Source organism: Marmota flaviventris, chromosome 10 (assembly GCF_047511675.1).
Source record: "Marmota flaviventris isolate mMarFla1 chromosome 10, mMarFla1.hap1, whole genome shotgun sequence".
In the NCBI taxonomy this organism is placed as follows: Eukaryota; Metazoa; Chordata; class Mammalia; order Rodentia; family Sciuridae; genus Marmota; species Marmota flaviventris.
Window position 1 is genome coordinate 70979185 of NC_092507.1, and position 18684 is coordinate 70997868.

An 18684-nucleotide genomic window follows, 5' to 3' on the forward strand; every position below is an offset into this window, starting at 1 on the left:
CCTATTCCAGTTAGGGTCCCATTCTTGTGGGTATACATAATGTGGAGTTATACTGGTCATGTATTCACATATGAACAAAGGAAACTTATAACCAGTTCATTCTACTGTCATTCCTATTCCCATCCCCTCTTCCTTCCCTTCATTCCCCTTTGTCTAATACAGTGAACTCATATTCTTCCCCTCCCTACCTTCCCTTGTTGTGGGTTAGCATCCACATACTAGAGAGAACATTTGGCCTTTGGTTTTTTTGGGATTGGCTTATTTCACTTAGCATGATGGTCTCCAGTTCCATCCAATTACAGGCAAATGCCACAATTTCATTCTTCTTTATGGCTGAATAATATCCCATTGTATATGTATATCACATTTTCTTTATACATTCATCTGTTGAAGGGCAATAAGGCTGGTTCCATAGCTTTGCTATTGTGAATTGAGGTGCTGTAAACATTGATGTGGCTGCATCCCTGTAGTATGCTTATTTTAAGTACTTTCAGTAGAGGCTGAAGAGTGGGATAAATGGTGGTTCCATTCCAAGTTTTCTGAGGAATCTCCATGTTGCTTTCCACAGTGGTTGCACCAATTTGCAGTCCTACCAGCAATTTATGAGTGAATCTTTTCCCTCACATCCTTACCATCATTTATTGTTACTTATGTTCGTGATAATTGCCATTCTGACTGGAGTGAGATGGAATCTCAGTGTAGTTTTAATTTGCATTTCTCTAGAAATACAAATGGTTAAAAGTATCTTGAAGACAAAGTTTGGGTAGAGCCCACTTTACTTCCTCTCTCAGAGTCATGTTGCTCATAGAAAACTTCTGCAATACAGTTGCTTGTGTGTGTGTATAAGGGAGTTGTGTGCCTGTTTAGTGTTGTTTAATTCATTGTCTCCCAAACTGAGCTGACCAAAGAATTTTCTTTTCACATAAATTAATGTTTCATGAAAAACACTTTGTAAATTGTTACCTGTTTTCTATATAGTAAAGTTCATGAGGAATATGAAATATAGGACATGATTGTAATGTATACATAGAAAATTTTATTTTAGTATTTTCTGAATATTCTGAACTTTTTTTTATCATGCATACACATCAACATCAGCTGAGGAAATAGCCACTCCAAAAGAAAGCCAGATTGTAAAATATCACATTGGAAATTCTGAGTTACCAGGATCATTGGAAAATTCAAATGATTATTTTACCAACAAAAAAAGGTGATTAGTACAGATGCTGATTTCACATGTTATAATCTAAACTATAAGAAAAAGAATGTGATGTCCAGACTACTGATATAAAAACTTTTAATTGGAACAAAGATATGATTGAAATTATTGATCTTTAATTATAATTACCTTGATTCTCATATTTATTGTTATATATGAATGTTCCTCTCCAATATAATGAGGGATGATTTATTAAGTTTATTGATATTGTGGTCTTTTTGTCATCAGGGACAATTGATGACAGAAAAATTTCTCTTTGTTTTGTCTTTGTTTAGGACTAATTCTTCTACCTCTCTTAAATTCTTGGCTACAGATAAACTAATCAGTATATCTGAGTTTTACATTGCCATCATTTCATTAAAAATTAGAGTACTTAGATAACAGTTTTGCTTATAGTCTTTTGAAATTTTGATGAGGGTTTTATTCACAAACTATAAAAATATATTTCTAAAATTTTCAGTTACTTTACTTTGTCAGAGACATTGGACTATGATTTGAATTTAGCTATGGTATAATGAAATATGATTTTATTAACTCATACTAAATGTAGTTTATGTTAATCATTAAGAGTTTGAGAGAAAATATGATAATAACTCCAGGCTTTGTTGTTTTAAAGTGATGAAATTTAAATATGTTTCCCCGGCTGGTACTAAACTCCTGGGCTTAAGTGATCCTCCTACCTCAACCTCCCAAGTAACTGGGACTACAGAAGCACACCTCCCACCCAGTTTTCAGGCTGATTTAAAATTTTTAATGTTATATTTGGATTTATATACACCAAATAAAATATGTAAAATATTCATATGTGAATATGAAAGTTAATATTCATGGAATTATATTTTAATATGACTTTCAAATCTGTCCTTTTAAGTCAGTTTCTTTGGAAAAATGAAGAAGATACAACCAACAGTAGAAGACAGGACAGTCAGGTATGATTTTAAAATTTTTATTTAACTTCAGAATTATATCATAATATTTATACATATAGAAATTGAAATTATACTGAAGATTAAGATAAAATTTAAGTTTTCTGATTGTAATACCAGAAAACGTCTATTTTTCTAATATCAATACTGTCACTGGTAGTCCAGCTTTTGCTTTTGCTTTTATGCCTGAATGAGAGAGAGGATAAATTAGGTTATCCACCAAAGACTTTTTGGATTTTCATCTCAAATGTTATTACTACTTTTAAGGTACACTGACCTTTACCTAACTGGCAACTTCAGTAGCTAAATTGTAATTTAATATGTTGATACCTGTCTTTGATTAATTCATCTCTTTAGAACAGATTTCTCTAGTGTGTTTCTAGGAAGTACAGTAGTAGGTGGTTAGTACCAGTTACTAGCTCTATGGCCTTGGATATGTTATCTAATTTGAATAGTAATAGTTTAAAGGAGTTAGCAAACGCTGTTCCACATCACCAGCTCATTCTCTAGAAATGGAGAAACGGGAGAATTTTGAAAATATTTGTAGGATTAATTTAGCTGCTAAAAATACTAGTTTTAATAATAGCTAACAATGAGTCCCAACTAACTGTCACTAAGTGTTTTACACATTTTGATTCATTTAATCCCCCAAAACACCCTATGAGCCAGGTCATGATTATCATCTCCATTTTACAGATGAGGAAACTGAGGCACAGAGAGATTCAGTGGCTTGCTCAAATCATAAGTACAGCTAGTAAATATTGGAAAGGGGATTAGAGGTGTCAGGGTCTAGGCTGGCTCTAGAATTCATCTTTTTATAACAACTCTAAATAATAATAACAATCTAGCAACAACTAATTATATAACATTTATTGAGCTAACCACTGTTCTAAATGCTTTTCATATGTTAGTCCATTTAATTGAACAACTTTTTAAGAAGGTTCTATTATCTACCTTTCAGATCAACAAACTAAATTACAGATTACATTAACTTTTCCATGGTTATAAGTCTTTCCTACTCATTCAGCAAAACTCCAACACTAGTTTACAAAACAACAAACCTCAAATGAGTCTTTAATTCTGCCATACACTATGTATTCCTGATCCATTGCTACTCTTCTAAACAACTCTGCCATATCTTCTCTCTTTTTAAAATTTCTTTAAATTAATTAATTTTACAGTAGAATGTATTTTGACACATAGTACATAAATGGAGCACAACTTCTCATTCCTCTGGCTGTGCATGGTTCAGAGTCAGTGTAATCATATATCGTACTTCTCTTCAAACCATCAATACCTCCTTTCTTTTGCAACCTGTGATAATTTGTCCTTGCAAAAATAAGAGAAATTTGAAGAAAATCACGACATCTCAATGTACAGAATGAAGTTGAAGTTCAGTTTTTCCTCAGATATCCAGTTCTTCTCCGTGATTTGTTGATATTTTATTTTTCCTTTTGTGTTACTCAAAAAGCAACTGACCATAAATAAGGTCTTAGACAATTTCTGGTCTCCTTTTCTGTTCAGTGATCGTTTTTTTCTGTCTTACACCAGTACTATACCACCTTCATTACAGAGGCTTTATAGTAGTTTTTTGTTATCATATAGCATAAGACTTCCATATGAATTGGCTTCTTGCTTTCTGCCTAGTTCTAGTGATGGCCTCAAAGATAGTAATTTCAGTAATGGAAAAGTCATTCCAGGGGAGCAAACCTAGAACCTGCTCCTTCAGTCTTTCTGTTGCACTTAATTTCCTTTATAAAATTCCTTCCTGTTTAAACTTGTGCTGAACTGATTCAGTATTTGATATAGAAAGTGAAATATGAGAAACAAACTCTTGAAAATGAGAATCTCAAACTTGTTATTACAAAATAATTACAAAATTTTGCTAATTTGTGCTAGTAGAAATTTAGAATATTACTGGGAATAGATTAAGACCAGAAATGAAGGACTATAACTGTTGATTGATGCAATTTTAAAAGTATGGGTATACTCATCAGAGATTCTGAATTTAATGTGCTAGCTTAAGCAGTTGTGAGTGGTAAAAAATATTTTGCTAAATTGACAAATAGGTTGACAAGAACCTGGACTATATGATAACTATGCTAAATAAATTTAGAATGCTAGAAATTTCTTGGAAAAATGAGAGCAAGAAATGCAAAGATGTCAGGAGATAGCAACTGGTTTTCATAGACCCCTTCATCCATTTAATCAAATGGTAAGGAATATATTGGAATGGCAAGCCCAGCATTCTTAACAAAACCCTATAATGACAGTTTTATGTGGACTGAAATGAAGACAGGAATGTATTCCTTGGTTTCCTTAGAGATCACAGGATTTGAGTGGCTAATTTATACCATTTTACTTTACAATAAAAAGCTGTACCAGAATGATTATAAGGATGTTTGAGAAATCCTTAACAATAAAGATTCAAGGTATCCTTAATACTAATTGATCATGGTGTTCCTCAGAATTCAATGGGCAAGTGCATCAGTAAGTTCTTTATCTGTGTAATCAAAACTTATTTTGTTTTAGCAAATGGAGATCTACCTGGAATAACCATATCCCCTTATTGATTTACCATTCTTCAACTAGTTTACATACCTAAAGCCCCTTGAGTGAAAGAGAGGCCAGGTATTCTTCAGGAGAGACCCTATTGCCCAGCCACAAGTAAAAACGGACTATAAATTTTCTCTTTTATCTGACTTAAAGAGATTAGAGGCTGTTACTAGGGAACTTCATTGGAGAAAATTAAGTACCCATACTTTTTGGATTAGTGAACAATGGTTTTAACTTGACTAAAATCTCTGGGACCTGAATACCTTTGTGTTCCACCAATAGCATGGATGCATAAAGGGGTCAGATAATAAAGAAAGTTTTGGCTAAATCTACCTTATGGTGTGCCAAAAGGGTTTGCAAATCCTTATAGTTGTTTCCTGGATTCCGAATGCATACTTTAAAAGGAGTTAGCAACTGACAGAATCCCCATAATGCCTCTCTGACATTTGTAGCATGGGCAATGAGGAACTTAAGACAAGACAGGGCCAAGTAAAATGTGATGGAACTGCCTTTTCCTTACCAAAATAACGAAGCACTATCAGACTTCCAGAGGAACTGTAGAGTCTTGTGCCATAATCAAAACCTGAAAATAACCAAGTGTGGTGGCACACACTTATAATCCCAGTGGTTTGGGAGGCTAGGTAGGAGGATTTCAAGTTCAAAGCCAACCTCAGCAAAAGTAAGGTGCTAAGCAACTCAGTGAGACCCTGTCTCTAAATAAAATACAAAATAGGGCTGGGGATGTGGCTCAGTGGTTGACTGCCCTTGAGTTCAATCCCCATTACCCACCACCCCCCCAAAAAAGAAAACTTGAAAATAGTAGAGAGGGTAATTCTTACCATAGCCACGTTCAGCTCACCTCATTACTATGTGTAGATGATTGATGGGTCTTAGCCATCAGAAGGTGAGGTTGTAGCTACTACTCTTTACTATAACAAATTATCACAGCCTCATGTTCCTGTTATGCCACTCTGGATCTGGAAGATGCTTTCTTCTCCATCCCAATTAAGAGAGAAAACCAAAAGTAATTTTCTTTCAACAAGTAAAAACAGAAGTAGACCTTCATTATTTTGCCTAAGACTGTCTGTTAATCTAGTTCATAAGGGATTGATCCCCTTTGGACCTGGTAAGCAGGAAGTAACAAAAAATACTCTATATATCTTAGGTGAGACAATGTTTATTAGAGGGTGGATATAAGCCTCTAGAAAATTCAGGAGCTTGAAGGACAAAAGATAGCAGATTAGAGGAAGGTTACATTTCCAGTTGCTCTGTGCCCAGGATTCAAGCAATGGGAGAATTCTCAGAGAGGTGAGTGAGAGAGGGATTTCACCAAAATTCAATACCAAACAGTCAAGAGTTTCTTAGAGACTGATAAATTCAGGTGCATTGAACAACAACAAAAAAAAAAGAATGACTACACTGGAGCCAAGCCAGTTGCTGCAGTGGCAATGGCAGCAGCAGCGGTGGTGGTGCTAGTTTACCACAGAATGAAAAGATAACACACTGAGAAAAACGTAACAGAAAAAATTGGCACAGAAACCTATAGATCAGAAAAGCAGCCTAAATTTAGCTGATCCAGACTGCACAACAAACTGGTGTTTGAAAAGTGCTCTATATTTCTCAACTAGCCAGTGGAGAGCTAAGGCAGGAACCATTTGAGGATGTCATGCTGCAGCTTGTTGTTGTCAAGCCTGTAAGATCATAGCCAGCATTGATTGAGAAATCGTCACAGACATCACAGAAATCCAGAGGATCATTGTGGACTATTTTGAAAACTTATACTCCAGTAAATTGGAAAACCTAGATGAAATGGATACATTTTTAAACACATATGACCTACCAAAATTGAATCAAGAGGAAATAGAAAAAATCTAAACATATCAATAACTAGCAATGAAATAGAAGCACTATCTTCCAAAAAAGAAAAACCCAGGACTAGATGGATTCTCAGCTGAAGTCTACCAGAACTTTAAAGAAGACAATGCTTCTCAAATTATTCCTTGAAATAGAAAGGGATGAAACACTTTCAAATTCATTCTATGAAGCAAGTATCACACTGATAACAAAATCAGGTAAGGACACATAAAGGAAAGAAAACTATTCCCTTATGACCTTAAATGAATTAAGCACTTTATTAAGAAGATTGTACATCATAACTAAGTTAATTCTATCCTAGGAATACAAAGATGGTTGAACATACATACACAAATCAGTAAGTGTAATTCATCACATAAATAGAATTAAGGACAAAAATCATTTAGTTATCTCATAGATGCAGAGAAAGCTTTTGACAAAATTCAACACCACTTCATAATAAAAACACTGAAGAAACTAGGGATAGAAGGAACTTGTCTCAATATCATAAAGGCTATATATGAAAAACCCAAAGCCAACATCATAGTGAATAGGAAAAAAACTGAAAGTATTTGCTTTAAAACCTGGAACAAGTTCATTTTCACCACTCCTATTTAATATAGTACTAGAAATTCTAACCAGAACAATTATACAAGAGAAGGAAATAAAAGGGATAAAAATAGGAAAGGAAGAACTCATATTATTACTATTTGGAAATGGTATGATCCTATACTTAGAAGATCCCAAAGGCGCCACCAAAAGACTGCTAGAGCTAGTAAACACATTCAGCAAAGTAGCATGTTACAAAATTGACATACAAAAATCAGTAGCTTTCCTATATACCAATAATGAGTCTGCTGACACAGAAATCAGGAAAACAATCCCATTCACAATAGCCTCAACACACATACATACACAAACAACAAAAACAAAAACAACAACAACAACAAAAAAAAAAAAACCTAGAAATTAACCTAACCAAGGAGGTAAAGATCTCTACAATGAAAACTACTGAACACTGAAAATGAAACTGAAGAATACACAAGATGGAAAGACCTCCCATGTTCATGGATAGGCAGAATATATTCATGGGTATATTACCAAAAGCAATATACAGATTCAGTACAATCTCCATCAAGATATCAATGACATCCCTCACAGACCTAGGAAAAAAAACAGTCCTAAAATTCATTTGGAAGAATAAAAGACCCAGAATAACCAAAGCAATTATAACCTAAAAAGGTAATGCTGAAGGCATCACAATACTTGACCTCATATTATACTACAGAGCTATAGTAACAAAAACTAAATGGCACTGGCATAAAACAGATACAGAGAGCAATGGTATAGGATAGAAGACATAAACATACCACACATCTACAGTCCTTGACAAAGATGCCAAAATCATACATTGGAGAAAAGACAGCTTTTTAAACAAATGGTACCTGGAGAACTGGTTATCCATATGTGGAAGAATGAGACCAGACCCTTATCTCTCACTTGGCGCAAAAATCAATTGAAAATAGATCAAAGACCTAGGAATTATAAAAGAAACTCTGCAACTTCTAGAAGAAAATATAGGGTCAACATTCCAACATATAAGCATAGGAACAACTTTTTCAATAAGATCCCTAAAACTCAGGAAATATTGGCAAGAGTTAATAAATGGGATAGCATCAAACTAAAAAGCTTCTTCACAGCAAAAGAATGTGAATAGAGAACCTACAGAAAGGGAAAATCTTTGCTAGTTACTCTTTTGGCTCTGAGGATTAATATTCAGAATATATAAAGAACTCCAAAAACTTAACATCAACAAAACAAATAATCCAATAAATAAATGGGCAAGTGAGTTAAACAGACATTTCTCCAAAAAACAAATACAAAGGACCAACAAATATATGAAAAAATGTTCAATGTCATTATCAATTGGGAAAATGCAAATCAATATTACATTATGATTTTATCTCCCTCCAGTAGGAATGGCAGCCATCAAAAATACAAAAAGTATAAATGCTAGTGAGGAAATGGAGAAAGAGGAACACTTTACATTGTTGGTGGAACTGTAAATTAGTACAACCACTGTGGAAATCAGTATGAAGTTTCCTCAAAAGATTAGGCATGGAACCACCATATGGTATTTATCCTAAAGAATTAAAAGTCATCATACTATAGGGATACATGCATACTCATGTTTATAGTAGCATAATTCACAATAGCCAAACTATGGAACCAGCCTAGGTATCATCCATCAATGAATGAATAGATAAAGAAAATGTGGTATATATACACACTGGAGTTTTATTCACCCATAAGAAGAATAAAATAATATCATTTGCAGGAAAATGGAGAACATAAGACCATTATGTTAAGTTAAATAAGCCAAAATCAGAAGGTCAAGGGTTCTATGTTTTCTTTAATCTGTGGAAGTTAGAGAGGAAAAAGGAAAACAAAGGTGGGGGGGGGGCGGAATCTCATGAAAATTGAAAGAAGATCAGTAAAGGAGAGAATAGAGGGACCAGGGAGAGGGAGGAGACCAGGGAAAGGACAAATACTGGAGAATGGTATTGGCCAGATTACATTGTTATATTGTGTACATGTGTTGAGAGCCACAGCCCAAGGGGCCCTCAATCCTAGAGGAATCGTGCCCAGCCAGACTGCGGCATACATGTGTGAATGTGTAACAACAAATCCCACCATTAGACACAACTATAATACACCAATAAAAAAAATGTGGAAAAAAATTCATGATCTTACCAATTTTTTGAAGTTTCTGGATGTCCATGAGTAGAGACTTGTTATCTCCTTTAAAGTGAAAGCAGGTTTTTGTACTTTGTCCCAGGTACCATTGACAATGAGACAAAACACTTGATAATCACTTTCAGAATTTGGAGAGAAATTTGGAGCATTCGGATATGCTGCTCTAATCCCTCCCCCTGCCCCTCTCTCCCCCTCCCCTCCCCTTCCCCTCCCCATCGTCCTCGTCCTCCTCTTCCTCTAATTTTGAAGACTGAATAGGACTGAGTAGTAGCAAACTGAGTAGTACTCAAACAAGACAAAAACTTGCATTGTGATCCAAGAGACCCTGCAAGCAATGTTGCCACTTGTGTTTTAATGTTCATTTCAATAATACTAAATAGATACACAGAAGAATGTCTGTACAAATCCCAGTAGGACAATCACAGCTCAGATCCCTTGGATTTTGGAGCAAAGGCATGCCATCAGTTAATAATTCTATTGCTGATGAACGTTTGCATTGTTTCCAACTTGAACCTATTATCAACGGTACACACAAAAGAGGAATATATATATGTCTAGAATTTTGGGAAAAGCCTATCTGTAGCAATTAAATCATGCCAAATTTTGTTCCAAAATTGTACAAATTTACACTCTGACTGGGAATCCAAGAGATTTTCTGTTTCTCTACATCTTCAATAACACATGCTGTCTTCACACTTTAAAATTACAGGGAATCTGGTGGGCACTTAATTCTATTTCACTGTGGTTTACATTTCTCTGGTTTTCTATGAATTTGATCATCTTTTTGCATTTTACTGACCCCATTTTGATAACTTTAATTTAATGAGCTATCAAGTATTTCTATTGGGTTCTCTGCTATTTAGGAGACAGGCAGTTTTAAATATACTGTAGGAGTTTTAAATATACTCTAAAAGATAGTCCTTTGCTAATTACCTGTTTTGTAAATATCTCCTCTCCTATTTTGTGGCTTGTCTGTGTTCTACTTTGCTGATATTTGACATTCTTACTTATTTTTTCCACATTCTATCTCTTAGACTGAGAACAATATATTAGATTCTCCTTTAAGTACCACAACTAAATATCCTTGAATTTCTTGTGATTTCTAAAAATATATTTGTATGTATTATTACTTTTCATTATGAAATAATATATCAGTAATGTGGTTTTGGCCTGAATTATTATTTATTGAATATTGAGATACTCTGCTTTCTTTTTGCATTTATTTGCTATATTCTCATTCCTCACCCTCCTCTTTATTTCAGCCTTTCTGAATCACTTTGTTTTAAGTGTCTCTCTTGTATATAAAGTTGGATTTTATTTTGTAAACCATCTAAAAATCTTTATTTAGATGAGTTATATCCATTTAAGTTATTAATAGGACTGATGTGTTTGGTATTAGATATGTCATTTTGTTTTAGATTATAGTTATTGTGTCATGTTTGCTTTTTTATTTTTCCTTCTGGCATTTAGGAAGTTTTGAATTTTTACTGTAGTGTTTACCTTTATACTAGTATTCTTGGTATTTCATTTTTTCTTTTTAAAAATGTATGCTTTTTCTTTTGACTTATTACAACTCTAAAATTATGCTCTGACTCCTGCTTACTATATTTGGGGTAATCAAAAGACTTGCTCCACTTTTACCTTTTTTCCTTCCTTTGTATTTATTTTTAGTTGTGTTGTTTCCACTTTAAGAATGTGATATTTTGTACTATCCTTTTAGTCTAATCTCCTCACCTCTCCTGTTGTTTTCATTCTCTTTTTAAAATTTAAAAACATTTTTTTTTTAGTTGTAGACACACACAATACCTTTATCTTATTTATTTTTATGTGGTGCTGAGGATCAAACCCAGTGCCTCACACACACCAGGCAAGCACTCTACCACTGAATTGCACAGCCCCTCTTTAAAAAAAATTATGGTGTTTACTGATATCTGCAAATGCTTGATTAATTATATTTAATATACATTGGTAATGTCAATTTTTTCTCTTCTTCCAGGTTGTTTTTGTTTTGATTTCAACCCTCAATTTTTAGGTTTCCTTCATAAGTAACTCTCTGGATCCTAGATTATTTTGTGGATGGCTCATGTTTATTGATTTACTTGATTTTTCTGTTAGATTACTAACAGGTATTTTTAGGAAGTTATGATCTATTTAGTTTCTTAGATCAGGAGCACCCTCTTCTGTTGTTATAGTGAAATGCAATTCTTTCCTTTTTGTAAATAATGCCTTTTGAGGAAGGGGTCTGGTTTTGATTTTTGTTATTGTTTTTTATTCTTTCATACTAACTTATCAATGGAGAGTTTATCTTGGACATTTTCTTATTTTCTCTTATCTACTAACCCCTTAAGAGACACCTCTCCCATCCAAAGCATTTTCCTCTCTCTCAGAAACTGTCTTCCCATGATTATTACCTCTGGTCTCCTACATTTTTTAGGCCCTTTCTTTTGGGCCCTCATAGAAAGTACTGTGATCTATAGGTCATCTCCTTGTACTTAGTACTTCTCCGCTCCATTGGGGTCTTTCCTTCCTGATATTTCCTATGTTATCTCCCTATAGAAAATCTACATCTGACTCTGCTAATCTGTGAGCTCCTGCCCACACTATAGTTTAGGGTCCTATTTCCCCAAGTACGTGTAAATTGAAGGATTCTGTATTCCATGCTGTAGGCATAAGTTGTGGGTGGTTTCATTTGCTTTCCTTAGGGTAGTTGGAAATATGTATAGAGAAATTCTAATTTAGGTAGTTTCCTTTATCCTATGGTAACTATATTCTATAACTTAATAAAATAATCTAGAAAAAGTATAAAACAAAAAGGAGTTAGATCTTGAAGTTAAAAATAGAAACAAATTTTTTAAATTGTTAATTTTAAAAAATTAAAAATCTAGAAAAATTGAAAAAAAATCAAGATCTATAAAGTAGTAGTGGGAGAAACATCAATATGGAATAGCTTGAGGCAGCTTATTAAAAAGAGTAGAATCACAAAAATTAGGAAAGATGAAATCAATATAAGTACAAACACAAAGGAGATAAGTATATGAGAATAAAATGTAAAATTCTATGCTAACATTTAAAAATGTGACAGAATCACTAATTTTTTCTAAGCAAATACCAAAATTGACTCAAGATGAAAAAAATCAATAGCCACCTCACAAAACTTAAGTTATGTCAAGTAACTGAGGCCAGAAATCTTGGAAAGAAGTCATGTTTGGAAAGAAAAATAATGGATTCTTTTTTTTATTATTGGTTGTTCAAAACATTACAAAGCTCATGACATATCATCTTTCATGCATTTGATTCAAGTGGGTTATTTTTTGTTTGAATGTCTGTATATAATGTTTATATAATAATGGAATGGAGAGACTGGCGCCTGAGTGAAAATCTGGGAGTTCATCACTGTATAAAAAAAAAGTATTGAAAGGCAGCAGAATACAACAGACACTAGTATGGCAGTATGTAAAAACGTGGATGTGTAACTGATGTGATTCTGCAATCTGTATACAGGATTAAAATGGGAGTTCATAACCCACTTGAATCAAATGTATTAAATATGATATGTCAAGAGCTTTGTAATGTTTTGAACAACTAATAATAAAAAAGTATTGCTGGTGTGCATTACATAGTACTTATAGACAAATTGGAAAAAGAATGTATACCTTACAAGATTTTATTGACTTTCATGTTTGCTTACAGACAGGTGAAAAGGATCGTATCACCCTACCAGACCTTACTGATTTTCCTTCATTTCCTTGTCAACCTGTTCTTTCTTCAGGAATACCTGATATACCTCTATTAAAGATCGAGAGTAAGTACTGTGATATCACAAGTATAGATGTTTCTGTGAAGTAAGGTTAAATATGTTAGTAAAGAGTTGTTTCATGTGTACAGAGTTTCAGTTTGTGAAGGTTAAGAGTTCTGGAGATGGACAATGGTGATGGTTGCACAACAGTGGGGATACATGTACTTATATAATGTCACTGATATCCACACCTAAAATGGTCCAAATAGTAAATTTTATTAAGTATATTTTACTACAATAAATGTGAAATTATATGAATTTTTGTATTTTAGTCACTAATTAACTCTAAAATATATTTTCCACATAAAATAACTTTAGGCCCAAGATAAATTTACCAAAAGAATTAGACCAAAAAATATAAATATAACTATTTGAGCTTTACCTAATTTCTACAAATACATGCATATAAATGCAAAAGAGAGCCACTGTTTTATAAATCCACTCTTAGAAATCAAAAAGATTTTTTACACTCCAGAATGGTAAATGGCAGCCAGAAAAACAAGAGAGTTTTGAGTAAAATTTATTCTTGCTGTTTTAGACTTCATATTTTATGACATGAACCATCTTAGCTTTTTGGCATTGATGACTATGGATTACATTTCTTTAGGAGAGAAGATTATTGAGCAAATGAAACAAGTAAAGGAAGAAAGAAGATATCTGGAAAGAATTAGAGATGAACTAATAAAAAAAGTTGAAAAGCTGTTTGATCAAAGCAAAGGGAAACGATATCATGGTAAAATTTATTATTTAGATTTTGTCACTATAAAGAAAACAAGCCTTAAAGAATTAATACTTTCAGGATAAATAATAGAGTTAATATTTACCGTTTTAGGGAAGGGAAGTCCCGGGGACTGAATTAGAGCAACTTATATTACATGCTTGTATAATTATGTCAAAATGAACTGTAATATATAATAATATTAAAATGAACTAATAAAATTTTTAAAAAGAAAAAAAAATTTACTGTTTTGCTGATATAATTTAAAGTGGTACATCTGAGATGCTTTCAATATAGAAAACAAAATTATTTAACTCATACAAAATGATTTATAGAACTTTGTAAATTTTTTATAACTGAAGTTCATTTATTTATTCATTCTTCCATTCATTTATTAAATAAGTATTTATTAAGTGCCCACTAAGTCTAGCCACTGTTCTAGGGACTGAGGAGACACTAATAGGCACATACTATCTTGTCCCTACCATTTTGGGTCTCATGATCCAGTGGGGAATGATAAGTTAAACATTGATTATACATTCCTGATAAATGATTTACAAAGTTCTGTAGATAGGAATACAAAGAAAGAACACCTAAATCAGATGGAAGAAATCAATGGAGGCTTCAGAGAACTTCTAGGGATGTTAGGATCCGAAGTGTTTCTTAGCTCCAGGCCTTCAGGCATACTGTTTCCTCTGCCATTCACTTCTTTTTTTTTTTTTTTTCCTACCTTTTCCTCCTACTGTCTTCTTCCCAGTTCTTCTGGGTATTTCTTATTAATTATTCAATATCAACTTAGATGTCGCTTACTCTCTGAGCCATATTGAGTCCTTTGAACTTATTTAGGTGCTTAATTTGGGGGTATGTGAGCCACTCTGCCTTGCTAGAGTAAATGAATGAGAGCAGTAGGGGAATATAAGTAGATTTCTTGCAGAAGAATTAGAAACAGTGTCCTTGGGACCAGTAGAAATGGAAAAAATGTGCCCAAGTGAAGAATGTTTAGAATAATGGTTTGAGAGATATTAAATTATTTGAGAGGCCTGCATTCTTAGTTGTTTTGAGAATTATTAGAATAAAAGTCATATATGAAACAACTGGTTTTAAGATTCTCAATTTACAGCAAAATTGTTGTTTCAATACCAAAACTAGCTAAAGATTATTGACAATGTCAGGAGATATTTCCGAACTGCCTCATAATGTTAAGTTGTTATCCTGGAAGTGGTGGCAGTGACTCAGTTTTGTACTGTTGTTAAGAGTGATTTTATCAGACAGGTTTGAACAACGGACTAGAAATCACAGGACCTGAATTCTAACATAAGATCAATCTTTCACTTAGGCAAATTATTTCTCCTCTTTGTGCCTCTCATTCTTTCTATAAAATGGGAATATCAGTTGGTTTCTTCTTCAAGAGTATGTTTCAAGATAAAAGGGTGTATAAACCATCAAATATTCAGCGAACCTACTGTGTGCCTGACATTGGCTTAAACATTGAAGATATAACAGTGAACAAAACAGACATGGCCCTGCTCTTAAGGAACTTGATTCCAAATGGTAGGATAAAGACAATAAGCAAATAATTAAGATAATATCAGTTACTGGTCAGACTTGAAAAGTCAATTAAAAAGAGCATAGTAAAGAGTGATGTGGCATGGGAAAGATGTTTTAGTTACATTTTCAGGGAGGGCATCTCTGAGGAGATATCATTAGTATTTGAGTAATAAATAGGCAGACATATAAAGAAATAGGAGGAAAACAAGATGAATTGAATTAACACTGAATATCAAGGTCCAGAGATAAGAATAACCTCATGATATCAAGGTTCTGAAATAAGGCCAGTGTGGTTATAGCATGATAAATAAGGAAGAATGTAGAGGGAAAGAAAAATCAGAAAGTTCAGCAATGAGCAGACAGGCCAATTCAGAGCTTGGAATTTATTCCAAGTAAGGTGGGAAACCATTGGTGAATTTTAAGCTAGGGATTTACATGATTTAAAAATATATATTTTAGGGGCTGAAGATCTAGCTCAATGGTAGAAAGCAAGACCATGGGTTCAAGACCTAGCACTGCAAAAAATAAATGACTGCTATATAACATAGCCTTTAGAGGGGCAAGAATGAAAGCAGAGAAATACCCATTAGGAAGACAATGCAGCTTTCTTGACAAAAGATAGAGTTTTGAGTAGAGATGTAGCATTGAAGAATGTGGAATATCCCAGATGTTAGAAATATTTTGAAGTAGTGCCAGTAGAACTTGCTGACAAATTGGATAACAGGGCATGGAGAAAAATAGCTAAAATCTAGAGGCAAAGTTTCAAACATCTATATAACTGTCATCAAATTGCCTTATAATGTAGAACTTTTTAATTTGAAATTTTCATTTTGATGCTCATATAAAAGAAACAAGCATATGAATATTCTGGTACACTAGTATACTGGTTGTGATCTTCTTAAGTTTGTATTTAGTCTCACATTGGTGTTAAGGTGATTTTCTAAGCTGGTAGTGTTTAGTTTCTGATTTTTCTCTCTGTCCTATAGAATTTCAGACAATATTTGGAATAATTTTAATAAATAAAAAATACAAATCAGCTATTTACACAAAACATAAGTCATTGTGGGGGCTGAAAAAATTTTTTAAAAATTTTTAAATATGTCCTTTACTTTATTGTTTTAATTATATAAATAACATTTCAAATAAGATTATAGAAACAAATAATTAAAATAAATTTATATATTTTGGTATAGAAATGAATATAGCATTTTTAAGAAATAATGTTTAAAGGAGAACTTGTTTGTAGTTTCTAGATCTGTCATTATTTTATTGTACTTACAGGTACTTTCTTCTATTATCCAACAAACATTTCTCCCTTAGCTCTAACGTACTAAGCATATAAGAGATGGAGAAGAGGAGGAAAATAATTTAAATTGACATTAAGGCTAGGGTTCTTTCTACATTGAAAAGTTTAACCCTTTAACCATACTCAATCTTTGTGTGTTTTTTGTTTGTTTTTTGTAGCTTTTGATGGTTGGAAGAAAAAATACTTGGAAACAAAAAAAGTCACAGCATCACTGGAAGAGGTTTTAACAAAACTTCGAGATGATTTGGAACTCTATTATAAAAAACTGCTCATGCAACTTGAAGCCAGGGAGATCAAGATGAGACCAAAGAATCTGGCAAATATCACAGACTCTAAGGTATTAAATGTGTCCCACTTCCACAATTACATTTATAATTGCTCATATTGTTGTATTTAGGATGCTTTGGGCTACGGGTAACAAAACTTTGACTTAAATTTTCTCGGTAACAAAATTCATGACCTCATGTAATAGGAGGAGGGCTGCTATGGAGATATAGTCAGCAGATTAAAAATGTTTGTTTTTAAAGGGTCTACATGCTTCTGATATTTCCTCCCTATTACTTTTAGTGTTGGCTTCACCATTAGACTGCTTTTTCTAATAGTAGCAATAGTGTTGCCAATGACAAGTAGGGCTATCTGTCTTTAGAACAGGAGAGAAACCTATCCCTGAACCACAAAATATATAAACCTTGAAACAAACAAGCCTAACTGTGGTTCAATAATAATTGTCAAGGAGTTCTATGCATTGCCTTAGATTAATAGGGCCACGTTTCTTGATTCCATGGCAAAGAGATAAATACCTGATAAAGTAGTGTAAGGAAAAAAAACAGTATTTACTGTTTTTTCTTGGAGGTGGTGAGTTACAATACCCACAGACTTTAAAAATACTTTAATGAAATTTTGATCAATTCATTTTTCTTGAGATAGTCTTGAATCTTACTTAGATCAGACATGAAATTTATTATTGAGTAATTCTACCATATAATTAAATAACAGACAAAAAATTCCAGGTCATTTAACAATTTTATTTTTGTTAGATTGATCATATTACCCAAATGATTTTAAAATATGTTAATTATGATTAAGAGTAAGAATTTAACTTCAGGGATGATAAAATATTAAAAGTTTACTATTTTCGATAAATTTAATATAACATCCAAAATAGGCTTAAATAATTATTTGTTCATATTAGTAGACTTTTTTTAAGCACAGCTGATACTTTATCTTACAATTTTATCAAGTTCAACATGTTTAAATTCTTAAATAATTTCATTAGTGAAGATCACTATACCTCACAAACTTTTTGGACAAAGTGACCAAAAAGTCTTCTTATTTTAACTAGTTTTTTTTTTGTATTAAAATGTTTTTATATAAAACATATGTCCCATTTATTAAATATTTTTAAATAATTCCAATCTGATTCAGCTAACAAAGGCATTATGTCAATTTCTAAATTCATGCTAGTATCTTCAACCTAGCTTATTCATTTCTTAGTAATAGTATCAGTTTCTATGGTGCTAATTTAATGGTAATTTTTGTAAATATCTGTTTTTTAAATAGCAAATGATACAACAATGATAGAAGAGAACGTAGTTCCTAAAGTGCAAGAAATAAATAGAAAGTAACAAGTAATTTATTCTAAAACAATAAGTTTATTTTATGGAAATACTTTATTATTATGATTTTTTTCTTTTGTTACTTATCAGTTCACAGTACAAAATGCTTTGCATTAAAATATACAGATGCTATGCTAAATAAATGCATCTTTCTATATCTCACACAGAATAACCTTATAATCCAGATCACTGAAGTACAGCATGCAATTGACCAACTTAAAAGAAAATTGGATACTGATAAAATGAAACTCATCATAGAAGTTAAGGTAATTTATATATCTCTTAATCATATTATAACATTCATCTTGAAATGACACTAAAATATTTTGGTGTTTTAACTTTGTGTTGATTGATAGTAAAAGAATAGTCAGGATTGACTTTTTTTAAA

The 18684-nt window shown here is 32.7% G+C and overlaps 1 protein-coding gene across 2 annotated transcripts in view; it reads left to right on the top strand.

The window, feature by feature from the left end:
• The window catches only part of Spata1 (spermatogenesis associated 1), a 43556-nt gene that overhangs the window by 15830 nt on the left and 9042 nt on the right, over positions 1–18684 (top strand). For both annotated transcript variants that reach the window (XM_027935087.2, XM_071617988.1), the window contains exons 7-12: positions 1099–1210; positions 2091–2148; positions 13003–13114; positions 13716–13841; positions 16839–17017; positions 18464–18562. In XM_027935087.2, the coding sequence (XP_027790888.1) occupies positions 1099–1210; positions 2091–2148; positions 13003–13114; positions 13716–13841; positions 16839–17017; positions 18464–18562 (686 nt within the window). The remainder of the gene's footprint in view (positions 1–1098; positions 1211–2090; positions 2149–13002; positions 13115–13715; positions 13842–16838; positions 17018–18463; positions 18563–18684) is intronic.